General features: G+C 48.1%; 2 protein-coding genes across 3 annotated transcripts; one reads left to right on the top strand and one right to left on the bottom strand.

The window, feature by feature from the left end:
- Positions 1-3: 3 nt before the first annotated feature.
- Positions 4-21568, bottom strand: LOC137429897 (uncharacterized). The gene is made up of 5 exons (XM_068120245.2): positions 20472-21568; positions 17230-17339; positions 16936-17095; positions 11378-11620; positions 4-959 (listed from the first exon to the last, which is right to left on the bottom strand). Exons 1-4 carry the CDS (start codon positions 21260-21262, stop codon positions 11380-11382), a joined length of 1302 nt encoding a protein of 433 aa, XP_067976346.2. The 5' UTR covers positions 21263-21568; the 3' UTR covers positions 4-959; positions 11378-11379.
- On the top strand, positions 21541-24923 carry LOC137429898 (NF-kappa-B inhibitor-interacting Ras-like protein 2). Of its 2 annotated transcripts, XM_068120248.2 has the most exons (4): positions 21541-21648; positions 22020-22134; positions 22509-22756; positions 22920-24923. In XM_068120248.2, exons 2-4 carry the CDS (start codon positions 22041-22043, stop codon positions 23172-23174), a joined length of 597 nt encoding a protein of 198 aa, XP_067976349.1. In that variant the 5' UTR covers positions 21541-21648; positions 22020-22040; the 3' UTR covers positions 23175-24923. The 2 variants fall into 2 exon arrangements, with proteins under 2 accessions (XP_067976349.1, XP_067976347.2); XM_068120246.2 differs by lacking the exon at positions 21541-21648 and having other exon boundaries at positions 21911-22134; positions 22920-24848.
- The last annotated feature ends 1800 nt before the right edge of the window (positions 24924-26723 follow it).

Here is a 26723-nt window from a genome sequence, read left to right as displayed (position 1 = left end):
ATGTATGAAACTTTTTGTTTTATTGTTTCATGTTATGGAATTGCTAATTGTGAAGTGAATTATATATATAGGGATACTGAAATGCACAGCAATTATTATAACCACCAGAAGCACCCGCTCCTTAAGGGAGCTGCCAGGGGAGAGGGTCGTGTTATTATCTTCATGATTATTAATACCATAGCAGTTTCCCGCCCTATTGGCGATCTTATTCCAGGCGTGCAACATGTTCTGACACATCCCTTTATTTTGGCGGTGCATAGGCAACAGACCCGCTGCCTCAATTGCTCCCAAAAATAAAAATAACCCTGGTTGCATAAATGAAGCAAAAACATGCATGGACTGCTCATGTGTATCTATAATACATCCCGGTTATATAGCTCGGAGAATTCCAATTGCACACCCCCACCTCCCCCGAAAAGGAAAAAAATTCCAAGATGGCCGAATTTTTTTTTCTTTAAAACTTGATGGAATCAAGGGAAACTTGCACAACCAGAGCGTCAAGGTGCACGCATGAATCCCTGAAAATGTCAGCTTCCCAGGTCAAATATTCTCGGAGGAGTAGATGAAACATCCAATGTATACATTCATTCAACATACGTACCCTTTATTAAATTAAGATGTTCTACATTTGGTCTGCTCTTCACAGTCCACAGTATAAACTGCCTTCGTTTTTTCCATTTCTGATAAAATAAATGACTTCAAAATAATATGTAATTATGGATTATTTTCTTCATGGAGGGATCACGATGGGAATATCCTGGGTTCACTAAGCAGTTAAGAACCATCTACGGAAAGTGCAGGCATGATAGGCGACTAAAAGCAAAACAACTCCGATGAAGGGTTAACCCCCGAAATGTCACCTTCTTTTTGCTTTCCACGGCAGTTCAGCATACCTCGATCAACGTCCGTTGTTGATTCCATCCAATGGCCTCTTGTCGGGATTACTCCAACAGATTCTTCTACATATTGGAAACATTTTCAGGTCAAGAGGAATACTTAAACTGGAGTCTAGAATGCTATTCTTACAGACTTGGCATTTAATATGGAATATTTTTTTTGTGGGGGTGAACTTACTTTTCAAGATGTCTTAGAACCAAAAGTTCATTGGAATTATGTTGAAATTATTCTAGATTTTGTTAATGTGACCTTTAAAAGAAACAAAAACCACATTTGACATTTCGAAACAAATAAATTGATCCTTGAAAGTGATGTAAACTGATATCGAGTTCAATTCATGGACAGTACTGTGTTAAACTTCTGTACGTTTTCCAGAAGTATCTCTTTATTTTGCACATTAGCCAAAAATTTTTTTAACAAAAACAAAAGTTAAATTACGACTGGGATTACGGACAGTAAAATTACAGTTCAGTACTTCGTGTAACCCCCACGAGCATTCAGGAGAGCATGTACACGTTGAGGCATGTTGTTCACGAGATTTGCCAAGGGTTGGACAGGAATCGCTTGCCATGCAGTGACAATAGCCTGCAGCAATTCATGCACAGAGGTCGGCTGCTGGTCCAAGTGGTCGATTTGACGCGTTAATTCTGCCCACAAGTTTTCTATCGGATTCATATCCGGGGACATGGCAGGCCACTCCATATGTTCTACACCATGGTCAGCAAGAAAGTGTTGGATCATGCGAGCACGATGAGGCCGTGCATTGTCATCTTGGAAGACAAAGTTTCCTCGAAAGGCTGCACGAGCAAATGGAAGCAATGTTTCTTCCAGAATGGCCCTGTACTTGAACTGGTTCAGGTTTCCATTCAGAACAACCAGGTCAGTTTTGCCCCCTGCATGAAAAACAGCCCAAACTGTCACCCCACCACCCCCAGCTTGGACTCTTGGCACTAAACAATCTTTGTTGTAGTCTTCATGCACTTGTCTGTTCATTCGGACGCGGCCATCTTGACGATAGACCAGAAATCTAGACTCGTCACTGAAGATCACGTGATTCCAGTGTCCTGGCTGCCATTGACGGTGCTCTCTGGCCCACTGCAATCGGTGCTGGCGGTGTTGTCTGGTCAGGCGTGGCTTTCTCAGGGGACGCCTGGCACGATAGCCTGCTTGAACCAGTCATTGGTTGACTAGCCTTCTGGATACAGGCACATTTGTCAGTTGCTGCCACTCAGCCCTAAGCCAATTAGCTGACTTGGTACGGCCATTGAGGACTAACCGGTGCAGCTGGCGATCATCCCTCCTTGTGGTTCTGTGGGGACGTCCTGGCCTCGGTATTGGATTAGGGACACCCCTCTGAGCATTTCGTTTCAGGATCTTTGACACCTGACCTTGAGTGATGCCATACTGCCGAGCAATAGCACGCTGTTTCATGCCGTAATTTCGTAAAGCCACCACTCCATGACAAACAGCATTGCCGAGTTGACAGACCATCTCCAGAGGAAGCGGCAATAACTTTTGGAGACGTGCAGCAGTTGTTTTCCACTAATACAGAACGCAACAACCCTTGTATACCCGACTGTGAAACCAATCATCAAATGCACCTGTCCGTACATTTTGCCACGCCACCTGTGATATAATCCTGTTGTTGACTTCTTGCTGCGACAGACAATCATTGACATGGTTGGCCTCCGCTTCCAGTCCGGTCTGAAGAGGACGCAGGCATCACATGCTCGCCGCTTCTTCGACTGGGCCACTGTCTGTGGCTTGCTTTTTTGGTGGTCGTGCGGATTTTTTGGCCATTGAGTCTGCCCTCCGCATAGTCCCGGCTCTGCTCCCTGCTTCGCCTACCCGGCTCCTTCGCCTGCTCGCTCTTTCCTCGGGCACGCTCTCGTGGGTTGTGTCCTTCGCAGTGGTGTGGCGGCGGTTTTCCCGCCGTGATCTTGATTTGTAGCGGCGGCGGTTGATTGCCGCTGCATTTCCCGCTTTGCCGTGATCAACCTTGGCCTCGTGATCGTCTCTTTGCTCCTGTCTGCCCTCTGCTTGGTCCCGACTCTGCTCCTGGCTTCACCTACCTGGCTCCTTCGTCTCCTTCGTTTCCCTGGGCCTGCTCCCGTGGGTTGGGACCATTGTTTCACCTCCTCAACCTTGGCCTCGTGCTCGCCTCTCCGCTCCTGCCTGGCGTGGCTCTGCGGTACTCCGCCGCAAGGCTCCTTCTGCTCACTACCCGCTCCACCCCATCATGCATCTCTGCCATCAAATCAAATGGACTCCTCCGACGACCCAGGTACATTCACCGTGGCTCCGGTCGTAAGTTTGTGTATGTACAATCAGGTCACTCCATCCCCGTCCTCTGGTCGGCTCAGCGCACTCTCACTCTTCGTCCCAGCACACCTGGTCACGGCAACGCACAAAATCGCACCTCCTGCCTGCGAACCCTGGCTAAATCACCTGAATTCATCCCCGCTGTTCAAAACAACATCAAGCTCACCCTGTTCAACACCCGGTCCCTCAACAACAAATGCCTCATCCTCAACGACTACATCCTGGATAACAAACTGGACTTTCTCTGTCTCACCGAAACCTGGCAACAACCACTGGACTACTACACGCTCAACCTCACCACACCCAATGGATATTCCTACGTCAATAAACCATGCTCGGAGGGCCGAGGTGGTGGAATTGCCGTTATCCACCGTCAAGACATCAGGACCAGCCTCATCCCCATCGCCTCATCCTCATCCTTTGAACACCTGGCTTTTAAACTCTCTGGTCGCACGCAGTCAGTCATGGCTGTCGTCTACCGCCCTCCCAAACCACACCCATTATTCCTGTCTGACTTCTCCTACTTTCTGACCCAGCTATGTTCCCTCTCCCCCTCAATCCTCCTCCTTGGTGATTTCAATATCCACATGGACTCCACTGACTCCACAATAACCACTGACTTCACTGATTTACTCACCTCCTTTAACCTCACTCAACATGTCAACTTTCCTACGCATATCCGTGGTCACATTTTGGACCTTGTCTGCTCCACTGGATTAATTTTGCACCATCTCTCTGGCTCCGACCTCACCCTCTCTGACCACTTAGCCATCACTATGACCATCAACATCCCCACCCCAACACCAAGACATTATCGCACTATAAACTTCCGTAAGCTAAACGCTCTTTCACCTACCTCATTCTCATCCACCCTCTCTGAAAAAATGTCCACTTCTCCCTTCATTGACCTCCACACCCCTTCCGACCTCACTGACTACTACAACCACACTCTCTCCTCCTGCCTTGACCAGCTTGCGCCTGTAAAAACCAAAACAGTTTCTTTCACCCATTCTGCTCCCTGGTTTACCCCTGAACTCCGCCTGATGAAAACTCGTGCTCGCCAACTTGAAAGACTCCGCAATAAAACAGGTCTCACAGTTCACTCCCAAGCCTACAAGGACCACCTACAACACTACAAAGATGCCCTCTCCCACGCCTGCTCCGCCTACTACTCTCAAATTATCCACTCTGGCTCCGGAAACCCAAAAGCACTCTTCTCGACAATAAACAAACTCCTCCGCCCCCTGGACACCACCACCCAGTCATTCACAGTAGACAACTGCATCTCCTTCCTTTCTTTCTTCCAACGCAAAATTGACAACATCTACAACAGCTTGACCACCGCCGCACCCGCTCCCCCTCCCACCACCTGCCCCCCCTTATCCTGCCTTCCCCTGTCTCAATTCTCCCCGGTCTCCCCTACTGACCTCTCTGAACTCCTCATAGGAATGAAAACTGCCACCTGCACTCTTGACCCCATCCCCTCCAGCTTTGTCAAGGCCTCCCTCCCTGCTCTCTCTCCACTTATCATTGCAACAATAAACTCCTCCTTGTCTACAGGCATCGTCCCACCTTCCCTCAAAATTGCTGCTGTCATCCCCATTCTAAAAAAACCTGGTCTAAACCCTGACACCCTAAACAACTTCAGACCCATCTCCAACCTACCCTTTCTGTCAAAAGTTTTGGAACGCGCTGTAGCCACTCAACTCAAACATCACCTCTCTGCCAATAACCTGTATGTAACATTCCAATCCGGATTCCGCTCCAACCACAGTACTGAAACTGCTCTCCTCAAAATCACCAACGACCTTCTCCTCTCCTCTGACGCTGGCAACCTCAACATTCTCGTCCTCCTCGACCTACGCGCTGCCTTTGACACCATCGATCACACCATCCTCCTCACCCGACTTGAATCCACCTTTAACGTTACCGGCACTGCCCTCTCTCGGATTAAATCATACCTCTCTGACAGACGCCAGTTCATCTCCATCAATAACTGCAAATCCCCCACTGCTCCCCTCCCCCAAGGTGTCCCCCAAGGTTCAGTTCTTGGCCCCCTCCTCTTCATCCTTTACCTGTCCCCCCTCGGTCACTTAATCCGCCGTCATGGTCTCCAATTCCACTGCTTCGCCGATGACATCCAGCTTTTCATCTCCACCAAGTCCGTCTCCACCGACACCCACTCTATCCTGACAAACTGCATCACTGAAATAAAATCCTGGCTTCAAATCAACTTCCTCAAACTTAACTGTGATAAATCTGAAATAATCATCATTGGCCCAAAAACGCTCACAAAATCCACCCATAACTTTGCCCTCAACATCGACGGTATCCCAGTATCCACCTCCCCTCACATCCGGAATCTTGGCGTTGTAGCGGCTACCGCTGGGTTTTCACAATCGCCTTGCACCTATCAAGGACGCGGAGCGATCACCATGCCGGGCTCGTCCAGGACGCCCGGGCAGGCTCGCCCTCAACTTGCCAGGCCGCAGCCAGGACGCTGGGCCACGCCCCCTCTCGCCTTTCCTGGGCAAACGCTCCGGGATAATATGTATATATATTGCTGCCCGATAAACGGGCTTTTCAGAGTGCCTGAGTGTTTGGTTTGATTAAAGCAACTCGGATGAATTCCAGCTTTTTGTCGCGTCCATTCTTCCAATCGACGTGGGAGCCCCAGCTCCTTCATTGGTGACCTACCGACATGGACACGGCAGTCGCCCTTAAACTGCCTACCTTCTGGGAGGCTCACGCGGCGGTTTGGTTCGCACAGGCCGATTCCCTGTTCGCCCTGCGAGGCATCACGGCCGACGACACCCGCTTCCACCATGTGGTAACAGCGCTCGGTTCGGCCACCGCGGCCCGTGCCCTGAGCCTCCTCGAGAGCCCGCCAGCCGCTGACAAATACGGCGCGATTAAGAAGCTTCTCCTCGATGCTTTCGCCCTCCCATCGGCGGAACGCGCACGGCGCCTGCTCGACCTGCCCGAGCTCGGCGACACGCGCCCTTCCGAGCGAATGGACTACATGCTTTCACTGCTCGGCGAGCACTCTCCGGCATTCCTGTTCCGGGAGCTGTTCCTCCGTCAGCTGCCTAACCCGGTACGCCTCGCCCTGGCAAGCACGACGATCACAGATCCCCGGGCCCTTGCCAGAGAAGCCGACAAGATCTCCGCCGCAGGACAGCGCATCGCAGCGGCGACATGGGACCCACCGCCGTCCGACGCAACACCCATGGCGCCCGAGCACCCGGCACGGTCGACGACCGAACTGCCGACGCAATTGGCGGCCGCTACACCGAGCCGACCACCTCCAGCACGACGACCGGGGCCTCCACCTGACCAAGCGTGGTGTTACTATCATGCCAGGTTCGGACAGAAGGCCCGGACATGCCGACCCCCGTGCACCTTCGGCAGGCCGGGAAACGGCCGGGCCGGCGTTCATTACCAGCCATGAGCACCGGCCACACGGGCAACTTACTGTTCATCACGGATAAAGCGTCCGGACGGCGCTTCCTGTGCGACACCGGCGCCCAACTGAGCATCATACCCGCCTCTGACCAGGACAGGCAATCCGCGGTTTGCGGCCCCTCCTTGGTTGCGGCCAACGGATCGACCATCCGCACCTTCGGCCCACGCAACGTCACCCTCTGCTTCGGCGGCCAACGCTTTGCTTGGACGTTTGTAACCGCAAACGTGCCCATGGCTCTGCTAGGCGTCGACTTCCTCTGTGCACACGGACTGCTGGTGGACGTCCAACGGCGTCGTTTAATCACGCCGAAACCTTCAGCTCCCTGGTATGCACATTGAGCAGCTCCGCGCCGACCGAGCTGGCATGCGCCGTCCCGGCGGCGAACGAGTTTGCTCGCCTGCTCACGGAGTTCCCGGCCCTCACGCGGCCGACGTTTTCGGCCGTCGCAGTACGGCATGGGATCGAGCACCACATACCAACCACGGGCCCGTCGGTCTATGCCAGGGCCCGCCGCCTCGACCCAGCCAAGCTCGCCGTGGCGAAGGCCGAATTCGACGCGTTGGAGCACCTCGGCATCGTGCGGCGCTCCGATAGCGCGTGGGCCTCGCCACTGCACATCGTGCCAAAGCCGGGGGGTGGATGGCGCCCGTGTGGCGACTACCGCCGTCTCAATGACGCTACCACCCCCGACAGGTACCCGATCCCGCATATCCAAGACTTCTCCGCCCGTCTGGCGGGACGGGTCATTTTTTCGAAAATTGATCTCATACGGGGATATCACCAGGTACCTGTCAGGGCGGCCGACGTCCCTAAAACGGCAGTCATCACGCCGTTCGGCTTATTCAAATTCTTGCGGATGCCGTTTGGTCTCAAGAACGCGGCTCAGGCGTTCCAGCGCTTGATGGACGGCGTGCTGCGTGACCTGCCGTTCCTTTTCGTTTACCTGGACGACATCCTCGTCGCCAGCACGTCCCGGGCCGAGCACCTCCTCCACCTCCGAACACTGTTCGGGCGCCTCAGCGAGCACGGCCTCATCGTCAACCCGGCCAAATGCCACTTCGGCACGACGGCCGTTGATTTTTTGGGCCACCACATCACCAAGAACGGGGCCGTGCCGCTGCCAACCAAGGTCGAGGCCATCACCACGTTCCCGCGTCCCCGCACCATAAAGGCCCTGCAGGAATTCCTGGGAATGGTGAATTTTTATCACCGCTTCGTGCCCCGCGCTGCTCAACTCATGCGGCCCCTCTACGAAGCCCTCCGGGGCAAGCCGGCCAAGCACGACATCGCCTGGTCCGCAGCAATGGATGCGGCCTTCCAAAGCTCAAAGCGGGCCCTCGCCGACGCAACACTGCTCGCTCACCCGGTGCTCAACGCTCAAATCGCCCTCACCACGGATGCCTCCGACTACGCGGTGGGCGCCGTACATGAGCAATGGGTGAACGGGGTTTGGCAGCCACTCGCTTTTTTCAGCCGGCAGCTCCGGCCGAACGAGCTCAAATACAGCACGTTTGACCGGGAGCTCCTCGGTCTACACCTGGCCGTCCGCCATTTCCGCCACCTCCTGGAGGGCCGACCTTTCACGGCGTTCGTCGACCACAAGCCGTTGGTTTACGCCATGGCCAAGGTCACGGAGCCGTGGTCGGCCCGCCAACAGCGCCACCTCTCCGCCGTGTCGGAGTTTACCACTGACATCCGGCACGTCGCCGGCAAAAACAACGCCGTGGCCGACTGTCTTTCCCGGGCCAGCGCGAACGCGGTCCACCTGGGCGTCGACTTTGCGCTTATGGCGGCGGACCAAACCACCGACACCACGGTGCAAGCCCTCCGGGCGGCGGACACGGGCCTCCGCCTGGCCGACATCCCCTTCGCGGACACTGTCCTGCTCTGCGACGTCTCCCAAGGCCAGCCTCGCCCCATCGTGCCCGTCACCTGGCAACGCCGCATCTTCGCCTCCCTCCACGGCCTTTCCCACCCGGGCCGGAAAGCTTCCCAGAAGCTGGTGTCGGCGCGATTCGTCTGGCACGGCCTTCGTCGGGACGTCCGCGATTGGACCAGCACCTGCACGGCCTGCCAACGGGCCAAGGTCCACCGACACACCCAGGCCCCGCTGGCACCTTTCACCGTGCCCGAACGACGTTTCGACCACGTCAACGTGGATCTGGTGGGCCCCCTCCCCCCGTCACGGGGGTTCACACACCTGCTCACCATGGTGGACAGGACCACCAGGTGGCCGGAGGCCGTTCCCCTCGTCTCCACCACCACCGCCGACGTGGCGCAGGCTTTCATCGCCACCTGGGTCGCCCGCTTCGGCGCACCGGCGGACATCTCGTCAGACCGCAGACCACAGTTCACCTCCGAGCTGTGGGGCGCGGTCGCCCGCAACCTGGGGGTCAAGCTCCACCGTACTACGGCCTACCACCCCCAAGCAAACGGGTTGTGCGAGCGATTCCACCGCTCCATGAAGGCCGCGCTCATGGCCGGCCTTCAAGACGGCGGTTGGGCCGACCGGCTGCCGTGGGTCCTTTTGGGCCTCCGCACGGCCCCCAAGGAGGACCTCCAGGCATCCACCGCCGAGCTTGTCTATGGCCAGGCGCTATGCGTCCCGGGCGAATTCGTGCCCGACGCTACCATTCCCTGGTCCGCAGCTCACCAGCGCTCGGACCTCCAGGAGGCCGCCCGACGGTTTGCCCCCATGCCAACATCCCACCACGGTGACCCCCAGTCCTACGTCCCCCCAGCACTTCGCACAGCGGAGTATGTTTTTGTGTGTCACGACGCACATCGGGGGCCACTCCGGCCGCCGTACGACGGGCCCTTCCGGGTGCTGCGACGGGACGACAAGTCGTTCGTCATCGACATCGGCGGCAGGTCGGACCGGATTGCGGTGGACCGCCTCAAGCCGGCGCACGTGGACGTCGACCACCCACCACGGGTGGCCCTTCCGCCGCGGCGAGGCCGCCCCCCATCCACGGTGCCCCCCACTCGACCGCCCACCACCACACCGGACCCCCTCCCACGACCCGCCAGGGGTCGCTTCGGCCGGGTCATCAGGACCCCCCTCAAATTGATCCTGCCGGTGCAAGTCGATTCTGGGGGGACGTGTGTCGCGGCTACCGCTGGGTTTTCACAATCGCCTTGCACCTATCAAGGACGCGGAGCGATCACCATGCCGGGCTCGTCCAGGACGCCCGGGCAGGCTCGCCCTCAACTTGCCAGGCCGCAGCCAGGACGCTGGGCCACGCCCCCTCTCGCCTTTCCTGGGCAAACGCTCCGGGATAATATGTATATATATTGCTGCCCGATAAACGGGCTTTTCAGAGTGCCTGAGTGTTTGGTTTGATTAAAGCAACTCGGATGAATTCCAGCTTTTTGTCGCGTCCATTCTTCCGATCGACGTGGGAGCCCCAGCTCCTTCAGCGTCATCTTTGACCAAACCCTCTCCTTCGACAAATACACTAAACAGATCACAAAGTCAGTCTTCTTTCACCTGAAAAACATTGCCCGTCTCCGCTCATCCCTCTCCTCCACGGCTGCAGAAACCCTCATCCACGCCTTCATCACCTCCCGTCTGGACTACTGCAATAGCGTCCTCTATGGTTCACCCTCAAAAATCATCAATAAACTCCAATACATTCAGAACTCCGCTGCCCGTCTACTCACCCATTCCCGGACCCGTGACCACATCACCCCCCCGATGGCTCCCCATCCCCCAGAGAATCCAGTACAAAATCCTCCTCCTGACATACAAAGCCCTCCATAACCTGGCCCCATCCTACCTGGCTGACCTCCTCTCCAGACACACTCCCACCCGCAACCTCCGCTCTGCTGGTACCAACCTCCTGACCCCCTCCATCCGGACCAAATTCAGATCCTGGGGGGACAGGGCCTTCTCCATCGCTGCTCCCACCCTCTGGAACTCACTACCTCACACCATCAGAGACTCCTCCTCACTCACCACATTCAAAACATCACTAAAGACCCACCTGTCCAACACTGCATTCAACATTCAACCCACAGCATTTAACCCCTGACTATCTCTTCTCCTCCCTCCTTTTGCTTTAAATATTTCCCTATTGATTCTTGTCTTTTTGCAATTGTTGTTTTCATGTATTGTTATGCTTTATGTTTTCCATTCTGTCAAAGCGCCTTTGGGCTTCTTGAAAAGCGCTATACAAAATAAATGAATTATTATTATTATTATTATGGTTCTTTTAACAAATAAATCACCAAAGTGTAAAAGAAACTCACCAGATTGATATACTTTGTGAAGAAAGCAAATCCAAGTCAAGAAAAAATATATATTCCATATTAAATGCCAAGTCTGTATATGTCCCTAACCTAAACACAGCATCACATCCATACATCTTTGCTGACATTTCTTTATTTATTTTCTCCAAGTCTGTGCTGTATTTTAAACCGTTATCCGAAACAAATGATCTTTTTTGTTAAGAGACCTCTAGAACTTGACTTAAAGGTGTTTCTACCTCAGAATTGTGTCAGTGCATCCAATGGAAGGGGGTCAGTGACTTTCCTGATTTGGAGTTTAATTGAAGGTTTTTTGACCAATCATGAGCCAGCACTTTTGGCTGGTCATGAATCTTTTTTTTCTCTTGGTTGGAGGGAAATAGCCAGCCCCACCCAGTCAGGTAAACATCTGTAATGTAAAGTCTACGCTTTCACTGGGTTTACCTTCAGTACTGGCAGATGAAGGGCAGTTTACTCGAGCAGGCAAGGTCATTCCAACGATGGCCATACTTGGCCATGGTCATGTGCACACAGTTTTCATCGTGGGTATCACCCCGAGGTTCCCCCTCATAGAAAAACTTCCATCCGTGCTGCAGAAGCGTTCCGTCATGCCATTTGAATTGTCCTTCGTTGTCGCGGTCGTCCAGGCCGATCCAGTGTGAGGTGTCCTCCACTCTCTGGATGTATCTGAAGAAATCACATGAGAGCCTATTAATAACTAGATGGTATTCATAGAATACTTACCCTGCGCAGTCAACTTGTTGTGAGCCAACTCTTCTGTTTTTGAACATTTTTTTTTCTTTGATCCAATATGGCTACCAGACCACTTGAGCGATGACATCATGCATTTATATTCTCTAATACAATTGTTGCATAGATCACGCTCAATACATTTCAAACTGATCAGACTAAGCGTTGTAATTGTCGAATTATGACGTCATAATTATGGCCCCAATGACGTCATCATTAACAACACCTATTCCCCATATGGAGTTCTTTACAATGAGCCATGTTAAAAAAAGTCCATGCAGCGGTTTTGGAGATAAAGAGGTGCAACATTTTTCGGTTTTTCCAAGATGGCGTCTGTACCACATGACCTATGACGTCATGATTATCATAACAATATTCTACATGAGGAGGCGCTCCTATTGTGAAAATTTCGTGCCCATCAGACCAACAGTTGCTGAGAAAAAAAATTCACAATGATTGGATAAGTGTTGTACTTGTCGAATTATGACGTCATAACAAAGGCACCGATGACATCATCATTAACATATCTTATTCCCCAAAGGGAGTACTTGACAAAGAGCCATGTTTGAATTGTTTCTATGGAGAGGTTTCGGAGATATGGAGGTGCAACTTTTTAATATTTTTTCCAAGATGGCGTCTGTACCTTTGACCACTTGACCTATGACGTTATAATTATCATTATAAAATTGTACAGGAGGAGCCGCACATATTCTGAAAATTTTGTGTCCATCGGTCTAACAGTTGCAGAGGAATTATTGTTTATTTCATACTGATCAGATCAAGCATTGTACTTGTCGAATTATTACGTCATAATTAAGGCACCGATGACATCACCATCAACATGTCTTTTTCCCCTTTACAATGAGCCACGTTTCAATTTTTTCCATTGAGCAGTTTGGGAGATATAGAGGTGCAACGTTTTCCAAGATGGCGTCCGTACCATGTGACCTATGACGTCATAATGAATGAAAAATTATACAGGCGGAGGCGCTTATATGGTAAAATTTCGTGTCAATCGGACCAACGGTTGCCGAGAAAATGAATTTTTAAAATGGAGATACGTACGGCACACGGAAGACGGCACACGTACCTTACTGAATGCTTACCCCGCTTTTCGCTTCGTGAGCACAGGGTAATAATACATTTGCTGTAAATAATTGTTGTTGCTTTTCTAATTATACTGCCTAAGTTGCAAAAACATTGTCATATATGAGTGATCCAGTCCTGGCATGTTATCAGGCTACATCCACCCCATGGAAAGTTTTTGTGCTGAGCGAGCCAGGTATGCAGGAAGTGCATTTCTTTTAAAATTGTATTCCTGTTCTTGATTGGAGGAGACATGCTGTAAGTACTCAAGGAGAGTATCCAAGTCGGTGCAGTGGAGGAAGCAATGGCAATTATACATATTGACAATGTATTCCCAAGTTCCCAAGATCAAGAAAAAAAGAAAAGAAAATGGAGAGGATGTTTGGTCATTTTTGGCCTTTCCGACCTCTCTAAAATCTGGATAATCTTCTGGAGCTTGTTGTGCTTTGGGAGCTGTGTCCGGTTGCGTCGCGTGCAACACAGTGCTTTATCCTCCAAAAATGCCAATATTTAATGAAAACAATCAACCCTTATTGATGCTTTGAATAAAAATACTGAGATGTTTCTTTGATTCTAAGCTTTTGTTGATGGGAGTTTAATTATGGACTTTTTGTTAAATATTAGGTTGTGGGCTCTCAGGATATCCCGGAAGTATGCGCATCACCTGTCATCTGAGCTGTCTTGCCTGGATTCCAATCTCGGTGCAGCCATAAACTGTTATCCCGGTGTTTTGCATGCAAGGCGAGGTAACAACCTATGCGTTGGCAGTCCATCAGATGGACCTTAAGCTGGAGGACACGTCTGTCAGAACTGGTCGGTGGTGGACATTGAAGATCCCACAGTGTGCTTTGCCGGAACCTGCGAAAAATTAAAAATTCCTGCCTGAATCATCTTCAGTCGAAGTCAGGCCTGACCAGCCGGTTCGTGCAACACTTGAGTCAAAATTGTTCTGCGGTCAACTCTACAATGTGTGAATAACTGGGGATGTTGGGCAAGTAGACAACAACAACAACAACAACAACAACAGGCATTTTAAAAGGCCATTTTCCCTGCAAGAGCGGGGGTTAGCCTTGCGGTCCCCATGACGATGTTCTCCATTTTGCCCTATTTTCTGCATCTCTCCTTGTTAACCCCCTGGCCCGCATTTCTTCTTCGACCATCTTTAGCCAAGTCTTTCTCGGTCTTCCCCGTCCTCTACTTCCTTCTACATTCATTTCCATCACTCTTCTCAACCAGTCACTTTCATCCTTCCTCAACACATGACCAAACCATCTCAAACTGTTTTTCTTCACAGCATCCATCACAGGCTCTATTCCCATCATCTTTCACAATTCATCATTTGTATTCCTCTCTCTCAACGATACTCCGCACATCCACCGAACCATTCGCATTTCCACCCTTTCCAGCCTTCGTTGCTGCTCTACGTTCATGACCCATGTCTCGCTCCCTTAAATCATAACACTTCTCACACATGCAGCATACACCTTTCCCTTCAGCTTCAACGACACTCCCCTCCTCGTCAGCATGCCACTCAGTTCCCGAAACTTCTTCCATGCACATCTCGCTCTAGCAACCGTTGCCGAATCTGATCCACCTTCTCCATTCAGCATGTCTCCTAGGTAACAAAAGTTGTTGGTAACAAAGGTAACAAATGTTGGGCAAGTATCAGTAAGAAAAATGAGTTACAAGGGATTTCAAGGTGGGAGGAGACCACTCTGCCAATCATGCCTGCGCAATTGTGTCAATATTCATATCCGATGTACCCCACTACTTCCAGTCTCTAAATACCTGACTGAGTAAAATTTCAATCTACCGATTACGTCGGCTGCCACTACCTTTCCAGAGCGACAATTCTATGCATTCAGCACTCTCTGAGTGAAAGATCCCTGCCTAACTCCCATCCTAACTCTCTCCTATACTCTTAAACTGTGACCCCTTGTCCTGTCAGTCATTGTCCATTCTGCTGAAAAACTCTTCCGCACTGATTTTGTCTTAACCCTTCATTTTCTTGAACATCCTTTCCCAATCACCCCCTTTTTAACGGAAAAGTCCCTTGTCCTTCAGCTGCTCTGCATAGCTTATAGCCAGATTCCATATGCAATTTCTTTCCGATTTTGTGTAGATTTGTAACCATTTCCATTTTTGAAAAGCATGAGAATCTCTTACTCCCAAAATCAATCTTTCCATTTGATTGGAATTTTTTTATATTACCAATTTGATTTGATTAAAAAAAACAAGACCGATAGTCTAACACCAGCGTGACCGGGCTTGGATTGGACGTTTGTGAGGGACACATATACACCGGATGGACAGACAAATGCTGTTCCAGATGGCATTGCCCTACAGGCTACACTGTAAAAATATGGCTGCCGAACCACGTGACCGATGACGTCATCAATTTTTTTTTCTCGACCAATTTATTCCTAAATCACGCTCAATAAATTTCATACTGATTGGGTGAAGCGTTCTACTTGTCGATTTATGAGGTCATTATGAAGACAACTATGACATCATCATTAACATGTTATTCCCCAAGGGGAGTACTTTATAATCAGCCACCTTTCATTTTTTTCCATTGAGCGGTTTTGAAGATATAAAGGTGCAATTATTTTCGGTTTTTCCAAGATGGCGCCCATACCACGTGACTTATGTCGTCATAATTATCATTTTAAAAAATTATACAGGAGGATCCTGTGGTGGAAAACTTGTGTTATTCAGACCAACGGTTGCAGAGAAAACAAATTTTTAAGGGAATAAACCCTCAAAATGCCAGAGGAAGGGACATTCATACATACACCGGATGGACAGACAGACAAATGCAGTTCCAGATGGCATTGCCCTTCAGGCTACACTGTAAAAATATGGCTGCCGAACCACGTGACTGATGACGTCATCATTTTTTTTTATCGACCAATTATCCCTAAATCACGATCCATAAATTTCATAATGATTGGGTGAAGCGTTCTACTTGCCGATTTATGAGGTCATCATAAAGGCAACTATGACATCATCATTAACATATGTTATTCCCCATGAGGAGTACTTTACAATCAGCCACCTTTCAATTTTTTCCATTGAGCGGTTTTGGAGATATAAATGTTTTTGTTTTTTTGTTTTTTTTTGTTGTATACAGAGTCGAGGCTCGTGAAAGAGCTAACATTTATCAAACAAACAAATCAAACAAACAAGCAAACAAAGTATATAAAAAGGGGAGCGGTCGACAAGATGGGGAGAGGAGGGGAGGAAGCACACAAACACAACATTTGAGAGCAGGGACATCGGGAGATGTGTGGGAGGGAGAGGGCCTGGGGGGAGGCAGGATAGGTATAAAACGCAAGGACACCAAGGACTTCCAGGAAAGAAGACAAAAGTCACCTCAAAAAAGTGGATTTGGGGTGAAATTAGCAGGGGTAGAAAAGATCAAGGTTTTGGATTGGGGAAGATAAGAGTTGGTGGTGAACAGCCGTTTTAAAGACCTGGAGGGAGGAGTGGGATTGAAGAGAGTGAGGGAGTTTGTTCCAGAGGCGGGAGAAAAGAGGAATGAAGGAGTGAAGGTGAGCAGAGAGGTGCAATCTTTTTCGTTTTTTTCAAGATGGCGCCCATACCACGTGACCTATTACATCATAATTATCTCTTTTTTTAATATACAGAAGGATCCTATGGCCAAAAAATATGTGTTATTCAGACCAACGGTTCCAGAGAAAACGAATTTAAAGGGAATAAACCCGCAAAATGCCAGAGGAAGGGACATTCATACATACACCGGACGGACAGACAGACAAATGCTGTTCCAGACGGCATTGCCCTTCAGGCTACACTGTAAAAAAATTTCAAATTAAATGGAAACTTTGATTTTCGGATTCAGAACCTCTCAAGCTTTTGAAAAAATGTGAATAGTTACAAATCTCCACAAACGTGAAACGAACCATAACATCTGGACATATGGAACCTGACTATTACTATTAGTCTAGCTAGGCCTGGAATCAATCTTGTCGTTGTACGCTGCACCCTTTCTATGGTAACAATGTCCTTCCTCAGATGTGCTGACCAAAACTGAACATTGTTCCAGATGAAGCCCATTAAATTCCTGTACAAATTTAACATCTTAACAGTAATCGATGTAAACCCTGAAACAACATGAAACTCATGACCTCGATCCCACGAACCTTTCAAGGAACCTCTGAGTCTCCAAATCCTTGACGACAGCCAGGGTCCCGTTACGTCGAGCGCAGTAACGCTCTGCGCCCCGAAAAGTGCGCCGCGCCGTCGTGACGTCATAGCAGGACAATCGAAACTTTTTCCCCCAGCGGCAGACGACGGGTAAATCTGGGAGACATGTTACCGACTCCTCATTACTTTGTCTTGCAAAAGGAAGAAACTTGATACAATTTATGAGGATAGCAGATCGGAATGAGGAATGTAACTGTAACCATGAAGAGGGTCACAATGTCGAAACCCACCTTCTAACCTTCGTCTCAATAACGCGAGTTGCTGCCCCCAGGTCTCCGAACCTGTGACCCCTTCCTTGGAACGGAGACCGCGTGCAGATTCGATCCCCTCCAACGACTCTCTGGTCCACGTCACGTCCCCAATGGTTTGTACAATGTGCATTTTATGAAAACACTTTAGTCCAGTTGATAATAGCATAACACTCTATAAACACGTTCAATTGTCTTTGCCAAGAACATTCCAATCTTCAAATCGAACATAAACTAGATTATCGATTATTTTCTTCCAAATTATATACAGTGTTTACATATGCGTATTACAACAAAAAGACCGTTGTCATATTAAATAAAGAAGAAGAAGAGCCACTCATATCTGGTTTTGAGATGTATAGGGCTAGCGGAGGCACTTTTTCCTTGACTAGAGGGCACACTCCTGGATGAGAACATTATCGCATCATTTCGAAGACCATTGGTATTTATCAATGAGATTATGGTATTGACTCATTGAATTTGGACTTTAGATAATGTGGGACATTTCGGGTGTATACTATATCAATGTTTCGTCGTTTGAAAAGTGAAGTTAAAGTGACGAGTGCCGTTCAAAAAGTTATCAGACCGAGTTTTTGCATTAGTCCAAAAACAGCATCAATACAAATTCAGTAAGTGTAAAGAATTGTTAACTCATCATCATCATCATCATCATCATCTTTTGGCAATCCACTGCTGGATGAAGGCCTCTTCGACAAACATCTGTATTTGAAAATTCTCATCCAACTTGCTCCTGCAAACTTCTTGGTTTCATCTTGCCATTTTCCAAGAAGTTTTATTTTATTTTCATTTTTTCAAGAAGATTTTGGTCCAACTAGTACATCCGCACACGTACTGGAGCGGCAGGAATAGTCATTCCTCTTTGGGCTATATAGATTACAGTCGATCTATGGGCGGGTCTCAAGAACATTGGGTGTGTGTTCATTTACCAAGTTTCTCGTGGAGAGATCGCCAAGTGGTTTAAGCATTCGAGCAATCACTCCATTCAAAACCGGCAAGGAACGGCTGGCTTGGCAAGCGCTAGCTAGCTGCTTGGTAAATGAGCACAACCCGGGCTTCCTCCCTTTCAGTTTCGTGTTAAACAGAAGGAGCGAGTTTCAAAAGTTCGCTACGAAAAACGCCACGTTAGCGCCAGGAAGGGTCATGTTATTAACCCAAACCTTGTGGGGTATATAGAGTACTGTAGGAGTTGCAGGCAACGACTGATTGACAGTAGATCTTCGTTCAGTTCTGTAAGTAAAGCTTACCTCACGGATTTCGGAATTCCTCCAAATTTCTTTATTTGGTGTTGTAAACAGCATTAGCGACTGTTTAAAAAGCTAGTCGTGCCTGTTTGTGGTTTATCATATTTTTACTTCTAGTTGAGGTCGTTGGGCCGTTTCTCCCACGGAAACGCCATGATAAGATATTTATATACATTGACTCGCTGGAAAAACACCTTGGGGAGGTGGGATATTATTGGTATTAATATTGTTTTGTAATAACATTAATATTACGCTATTATCATTCGTTTTGTTATTCTAAGCGGCCTTGGGAAAACGCCATGATAAAGCTAACAATATCGATATACACCTCAACATGCAACCCCATTGACGGCAATGGCGGGGAAAACCCGCTCGGGGGAGAAAACCCCCTTGGGGAGGGGGGCAAATGAACACGCTACAACCTTCATTGTGTAAGCCTTAGTCATCCTGTCAAGTTTGGTTGAGATTGGATAAGTAACAACAGAATGTATTGGGGTCAAAAATTCATCAGACAGACAGACACCAAATGGCGTATTTTGGTATGATGATGATGATGCATTTCTTACCACACATGACAAATTAGTCCCCCTTTTTAGTTTCTTTACTTTTCCAACTGGAGAGTTCATAGATCACCTTAGTCCTTAACCCACACTGTCTTCAGAAAAATGACATTGGAAGGGTCTTTCGAACTCTTGCTCTGCGTTTCCGAGCACAATCGATATTTCCACGAGCCGCCGCTTTCTCCGAATCTTCTCCAACGCAGAGAGCGCAAGCAGCAAATTTGATTCATCTAGATGACATAAAAAGGCATAATTTTTTTGTCCAAGTACTGCAAAACGAGGTTTTATGTTCGATAGTCTTCAAGTATATAATTTAATTTGAATAAAATAAAGGTTGAAGAAAAAAAAACTTTTTCCAGAGGTTTACCACCATTGATGCACCTTCTTTTACACCACCCTATCTATCAAGTTAAATTAGTTATTCGAGCCTGTTGTTTGCGTGATTTATGACGTCCCTATAAGCAGTAAGTTTCCTGTTTGGAATGATTTTCCATTTTGTTTGACTGCAAAAAACGGTGCGCATGCGTGATCGGGACGAGGTTCCGTACAATTTGCCAAATTCAGACAAAGTACTGCTAAACTGCAGGTTCGTGTTCCGATTTGTGTTGTGTGGTGTTCAAAATATGAAATTCAATTGAAATTAAGTAGTTTTTCGATCATGGACTCATGGCTGTAGACAGACATACAGAGTGGACCAATTGCTTCAATTGCCCCCACTTTGTGTTTCATGTCCGGGGGTAACGATGTCATATACTCTAATTTGCACTTATGCTCAAAAGAACAAGAAGCCATGGGAAAAATAAACGAATTTAATACGGCAAGGAAATGTTTTTTTTCTTCCAAATTATATACAGTAGGCTTATTTACATATGCGTATTAAAACAAAAGACTGTAGTCGTTTAAAAGAAGAAGAAGAGCCATTCCTTTCTGGTTTTCAGATGTATAGGGCTAGCCGAGGCAGTTTTTCCTTGACTAAGGGGCACACTCCTGGATGGGTCGCCACTCCAACCTAGGATACTTAAATGACTCATTCTTCTCAGTAAGGTGGTACTTATTTAATGGATGACAGATTGAGTCAATCCACCTGGTGTGAGTCCTGACTCAGCATGACAGGGACTCAAACTCAGGACCCTAAGACCTTAATCCAGCCACATTCACTGTTAAGCCAACAACAGTTTTTTTATTTCCTTTGGACTGTTGTGTATCTCGTTCCAAGAACGTTTTAAACACCAAATACATCTTTTGACATGGTCCACCTCAAACCATTTTACCTTCCATACACGCATGAGAATGCAGCGATTCTGAGTACGGATATTCTGTATTCCCGTTGCACTCATTGGGAGGAGATAGAAAGCAAAGGGTGTGGGAGTAGGAGTTGGGGTAGTTCAGATTGGGCTCTCACCGCATGTGCACATGTACAGTCCTGATCCGGTGCACTTGCTCCCTCTGGCTGCGCTGCTCCTGGTCCAGGTGTGCGACAATGCGCTCCAGCTCGACGAGCCGTTTCCACATAGACAAGGCATCACTCTGCTCATCTTGCATCCTTTTGACCCTCCTGCTCCTATACCCAACCACTTCCATTTCAGATAGAGCATTTGTGTCAAACAGACCACTCAAACCTGATAATGTGAGCTCTATTTTTTTCTGCAAAGCCACAAATTCTGATGTTGTTCTCTCTTGAATCTCCAGCCTGGATGGGCTTTTGTTAGTGGAAGATGCGGCTAACTCCGATGCAGTGTTGAGCATCTCTTCTCCAGCATTGCTGGCATTGAGCAGTGAGATGTTAAGATCTCTTAAGTTCTCAAGAACATTTAACCTTGTGTTTATGAGGTCCTTTAAAGCCCTGTCCAGTGTCCTCAATCCACGAGACAACCTCCATTTGCTCTCCCGAAGATGTTGATCTGCATTACTTATCTTGATCACTAACTTATAGATTTCTCGGTACCAGCGGGTCCCATCGTCTTTCAATACAGAGTCCAGCACCAGGGGATTTTCTGCAGGTTTCAACCAGTCATCTTCAGGTAGCTCAATATTTCTCTGATGCCCTTTAAATGCGCTGCTCAATTTCTTGTCGAAGCGAACTTGGGCAGAATCCCCAGCATTGCTCCAATTCCCGGTCTCCGTGCAGTTAATCAAATGAGCAGTCGTTAGACTCAAAATGAGCAGCGCAAGTATATGTCTGCCGGAGGTCATAATCGCAGCATGTGGAGATGTCCTCTATTGCAGAAAGACTGAGCCGCAAACACCGCGAGCTGATACCTCTTTCCCTGACTCACCCCACCTCAGCCCCTGAGCTTCCCCAGCCTTCCCTCCCCCACACACTCCAACCCTCAACAACCCAGCACCCGGGTCGCCCATATGATCTACCTTATACCAGACAGCAGCCCGGCCTCACCCACCCACTTGCTTGCTTTCCGTTTCCATCCCTTCTTTTCACAATAAACGCGTGGCGCTGTGCAGACCGGGACGTGGAGAGGCGTGGGGGTTGAGGAGGAGAGAGGAGGGGGCAGAGCATTGGCAATGCAGAGGCTTACTGCAGCGAGGACGCAGGCCTGGGGAATAACGAACGCTCTCATACAGTAAGTCTGCATGCAGTGCCTGGTTGGCGTGGCTTTTGACCTCAGACCCCGTATGACTGAGTACACTTTGAAATACTGTATAAATAATCACCTTCGTTTGTGTCACTTCCAAGGACACAACGGCTTGCTCCGTAAGTGGCTTTTGATTTGCCCTTCAACTGCCTTTGTGTTGCAGCTAGCGAACCTGCCTGCCACATTTATTTTAAGGGCTGTCAAATCCTCCGTTACACAATCCGTTTCTGCAATGATGTATCGTTCATAATTCATTCTGCATTCTTTTCCTCTGTGCGAACATGTCACGCTGGACACGTGGGTGTCCCTCACGTGACGACTCGTGTTCTCCCCCTCGTGCCTCTGTACCGCGGTGCAAGGGTCGAAACTTCGCCACAAGAATGGGCAAGGGCTGCAGGGTTCTCGTATGCGGACATGCCTCTGTGGGCAAGACCGCAATCCTGGAACAACTGCTGTATGGAAACCACAAAGTCGGTATGTCACAGTATGTCAGTATAAAGTGGGTATAACTGTATGGAAATAACAAACTACCCGGTATGTATATGCTATCGCTGAATTAACAGCAGGGGGGTTTACTCAGCCTGTTATCCTTCGAGGTCTGCAAATTGAGTACCAGTTCGCTGGTAATTCTCTGTGTGTCACAAGAGGCGACTAACAAGGTTGATGGCAGGAAGGGCACCCGGCCATAAAACATTGCTTCAAAAAGGGGACCACGGTGCCAAAAAAAAGTCAAACCCCTGCTCTGCGGGGGGAAATGGCCTCTAAAGGTTGTTCCTATATTTAATATGTATATGCCACAGATAGATCAGACTGCTCCAATGCTACCTGCTATCGGTGTTGTGTACCAGGCCAAGCAAGCGCTCCCACAGTCGAGGACGTGTATGTGGCCTGGGTGGAGACCGAGCGAGGTAGCCGTGAACAGATGAGGTTGTACGACACACGTGGTCTTCGCGGGGGCAGCGCGGCAGATCTCCCACGACACTACCTTGCCCAGGCTGATGGCTTCGTGCTCGTCTATAGTGTCGATTCCGTGGAATCGTTTCGTTGTGTGGAAGCGATAAAGAGGGAGATTGACCGTGTGCGAGACAAAAAGGAGGTTGTACTCTCATGCCTTGTTTACATTTTCTGCCTGGACCATGCTGTGTCGTGTTTTGAACACTGTGATTTTGCATTAAAGCTTGAGCTTTCTCCAGCAGCCTGTTTGAGCTATGCTCTGCGTACGAAAGAAAGAAAGCTTGATGTGTTTTGTCTTTTGACAGGTAACAGTGGTGGTTTTGGGAAACAAGAACGACACCGCAGGACCGTGCCGTGCTGTGCGTCCCGACCATGCCCAGCTGTGGGCGCGTGCGGAGCGTGTGCGCCTCTGGGAGGTATCCGTCGTTGACCGGCGCAGCCTCAGTGACCCCTTCGTTTACTTGGCCAGCCGAATGTCTCAACCACCCAGCAAGCCGACTTTCCCGCTGAGTCGACGTAGCAAAGGGGGTACTTCGGACAACTCATCTCAGCATCAGTAGAACCGAGTCCTGGGTGGCCCGGGGTGGGTAGACATAGACCTGTGCCGTATTGTGGGTTTGCCCTGGGTCGTGCAAAGTTTACCTTGTCTCTTCAGCTCAAAACACGAATTAGTCCGTTTGACTGAGTTCTCGCTCATTGCCTATATTCTAGCCAAGCCAGATGTCTTCCTTAGGAGCCAAAATATTTCACTGTTAATGCGGAAGTGTTTTCATATCGGTAGCAATAGTGTGTAACTATTACTTTTTTATGTTCCCTTGAGACCTACCATATAAATTTGCAGATCAGATCACATGTAACTTTACACTTATTTTCCTTTGTCAAGTTCAGTTATAGAACTTGCTATGCCTTTATATAAGATATTCATGAACATATTATATGCCTTTAATTAACACTGTTTCGTGTAGATATTGCCTGCTTGTATACCTGTTAACCTTCGCTTCAGCATCTAGTTTGGGGACATGTATAACCAGGGTAGCTGTTTCTTGTCCAGGGTAACGGATCGCCACTGCCTTGTTGGAAAAGCCTCTTCAGGCTAAGCCAATGAGAAGGACACAGGACACTCAGACATCGCAACAACGTCAATCAAGAACCATCATTCCTAATGCGAACGTGACAGGTCGTGCGTCAACGCAAGGACGTCAAACCGCACCTGTAGGTCAGCCCGGGCAGCGCTACATCATGGATAAATGTGCCCGTGAAAGTCAGTGGTGGCACCAACTTAAGCATCATTGCTCAGCATCTGCAGACACCTGTGTCCACTATGGTCATCAAGGGCAGCCGTCATCATACCGATGACCTGGCCAGTTTGCTGCACCTATGTTGATCAGATTTCATGTTGATTTACTGCACCTGCAGCCAACGATGCCCATAGGAATAGAAAGTGGGAGAGGGATAGCACACACCTCCATCACTTTAATCTCTTCTTTGTGCAGGGTTTTCCCCTCATTTGCACCTGCTCACCTGCTCACCACCAATCTTCATCTAAATCCTGCAGCGAGGGAGTGATGCCGTGGATAGGCAGAGGATGCTGCTGGGAGTTCTTAGTCCGGAATCCACAGGTATGGCGGTCAAAGTGTTATGGTCGTTTAGTCATGGACCAGGAGCAACAGTGACATGCGTATCCTTTCCAATGATGGGTTGAGGCTGGACAGAACTTTCTTTATCATTTCATGTGATAAAAAAAATAATCTCAGAAGTACTTATTTTATCATCACAGAAGTAAATGAATATTGTCTACTTTACAGTAAGCATAAGTTATTACGATATTATTATTTACGAATAGAAGTCCATGGTAAAAAATAGCATGACATAGAAAAGATAAAAAGGAAGTCTTTTATTCTTATGCTGGTTAAAAGAGCTAAAAATTGCGAGGTTATATATTTCTTAACAGCAAAGAAATAAACACATTTTCGGGCATGATCGAGGCAGTGGTCTATTGCCTATACACCACCCGGGTTCAATTTTTATGTCTGATTGAAAAATATATATAATTTTCCCCTACGTTGGGATTGTTCTGATGCAACTTCGATTTGTTTTTTCTATTTCCGAGGAGTGTTTCCATGTTTCAGTTTGGGACAGAGACAGATAGCAGTAGCCTATTACATATACCAGCAACGGTACCCGCCCTACGGGTGGGGTTTCAATTGGGAGGCCCAAATAAAAAGGTAAAATATTTGAAGTTGAAGGTTTTTTTTAATTTTAAACGATTCATATAAACATCCGTTGAATCATATCACACGCAAATCATCAAAATCTAAACAGTACATGGCGCCCATTTTGAAAAAAAGATTGAATTCTGCAAAACGGAAGCGGCCGCTACACGTCTTTCTCAGTCGCACGTTTATGTGTGAAGAGTCTGCGCCGAATCTGTAACACGGAAGCGGCCGCTACACCTGTTTCTCAGTTGCTTTGCACACCCTGCCATGTTACTTCGGTGCCGCACGTTTATATAGGAAGAGTTCGTCAGGAGTCGATCTAGTCTCTCCTGGTACGTAGAATAAACAGTATTTGTAGAATTTCAACAAAAGCCAGATCACTGTTCATATCGGTAAACATGAATCCATTGTGTTTGGAAAAACTGGAAAATTGGAAAATTGGAAAACCAACATAGCCTATTTTACTCCAAGGGTTCCCAGGAATACCCACCCAAAATATCGTTGCGATCAGTTCAGCCATTTTTGCGATACCTTCGAACAGACAGATGGATATTTGGTGAATTATAGCAAGATGTTATGGTTTCGTTAAATCATATCACATGCAAATCATCAAAATCTAAACAGTAAATGGCTAAACAGTACATGGACGATCACGTACCACGTACGTCTCGTGTCTCGCTCGCTCTCATGTTGTCCCGATAATGATCCTTCCGCAGGTTCACCTACGGAAACCTTGTTACGACTTTTACTTCCTCTAGACAGTCAAGTTCGCTCATCTTTTCGGTGCACCGGCACGACCCAAGAACGGCCCGTGCAGGGGCTGATCCGAGGATCTCATCAAACCGTCCGATCGGTCGCAGCGACGGGCAGTGTGTACAAAGGGCAGGGACTTAATCAACGCGAGCTGATGACTCACTCTTACTGGGAATTCCTCGTTCGTGGGACACTGTCTCAAGCCCCAGTCCCAATCACGGATGGGGCTCAGCGGTTTACCCGAGCCTGACGGCGAAGGGCAAGGTACACGCTGGCCCGTCCAGTGTAGCGCGCTTGCGGCCCGGGACATTGAAGGGCATTAAACGTTCATTAAACATTAAACGTTCATTAAACATTAAACGTTCATTAACGGATTATGAAACGACAAACATTACGAAATTACTTTCACGCCGTCATGTCAAACACTACCGTGAACCCATACATCGTCACAACATCGTCACAATGAGAACATCGTCACAATGAACGTTATGCGGACGCGAATGTTATGCGGGAGGCCAAACCTGAGAATGCTGGAGACCAAAGCTGAAATTGGGAAAACTAAATAGCCTATTTTACTTCCAGGGATCCCAGAATTACCCACCCAAAATATCTTTGCGATCGGTTCAGCAGTTTTTACTGTACCTTGAACAGACAGAGGGACATTTGGTGAATTATAGTAAGATAATTAGATACATATAAAGTATATACATAGAAAGTATATACATAGAAAGTATATACATATAAAGTATATAATTAATATAAATATATATCTATATATATATATAGTAGTGTTATTTATTACGAAAGTACATATGTTATTCATTAACCATGTAACACATGAAATCAATGTCTTGCTGTGGCAAGAAAGGCGGCTTTGTTGGTTTTCCAGCTTGGTTTTGCAGCTTGAGTGCTAATGTCCTGAGTCAGAAACGTTTTGCGTATGCAATACTGCAAGGCTGACCTTCAGATCATGTGGGCAAAGCCAATGTATCCAAATATCCTCCTCCTTCATATAATACATGTATAAGCTACTTAATGAGCTTTTGTCATTGTAGCTAACAAGCTAAATGTATGCATTGGTTTCTGTAATTTTGTGAAAAGTGCATTGGCCTGTTTAGTGTTTTCATTTGAACCGATTGA

Source organism: Myxine glutinosa, chromosome 6 (assembly GCF_964187855.1).
Source record: "Myxine glutinosa chromosome 6, kmMyxGlut1.1, whole genome shotgun sequence".
Lineage (NCBI taxonomy): Eukaryota > Metazoa > Chordata > Myxini > Myxiniformes > Myxinidae > Myxine > Myxine glutinosa.
Note: the sequence above shows the minus strand (reverse complement) of the source record. Positions and strands in the feature narration are given on the sequence as shown.

Excerpts from the sequence above, each read along its gene's own strand:
- LOC137429897 (XM_068120245.2), bottom strand. The coding sequence starts at position 21,262 with ATGACCTCCGGCAGACATATACTTGCGCTGCTCATTTTGAGTCTAACG. Across the intron at positions 17,340-20,471 it reads ACTGTACATGTGCACATGCG|AGAGTCGTTGGAGGGGATCG; the intron begins GTGAGAGCCCAA and ends GACGTGGACCAG. Across the intron at positions 17,096-17,229 it reads ATTGAGACGAAGGTTAGAAG|ATTTACCCGTCGTCTGCCGC; the intron begins GTGGGTTTCGAC and ends CATGTCTCCCAG.
- LOC137429898 (XM_068120246.2), top strand. The coding sequence starts at position 21,942 with ATGTCACGCTGGACACGTGGGTGTCCCTCACGTGACGACTCGTGTTCT. Across the intron at positions 22,135-22,508 it reads GTATGGAAACCACAAAGTCG|GCCAAGCAAGCGCTCCCACA; the intron begins GTATGTCACAGT and ends GTTGTGTACCAG. Across the intron at positions 22,757-22,919 it reads GTGTGCGAGACAAAAAGGAG|GTAACAGTGGTGGTTTTGGG; the intron begins GTTGTACTCTCA and ends GTCTTTTGACAG.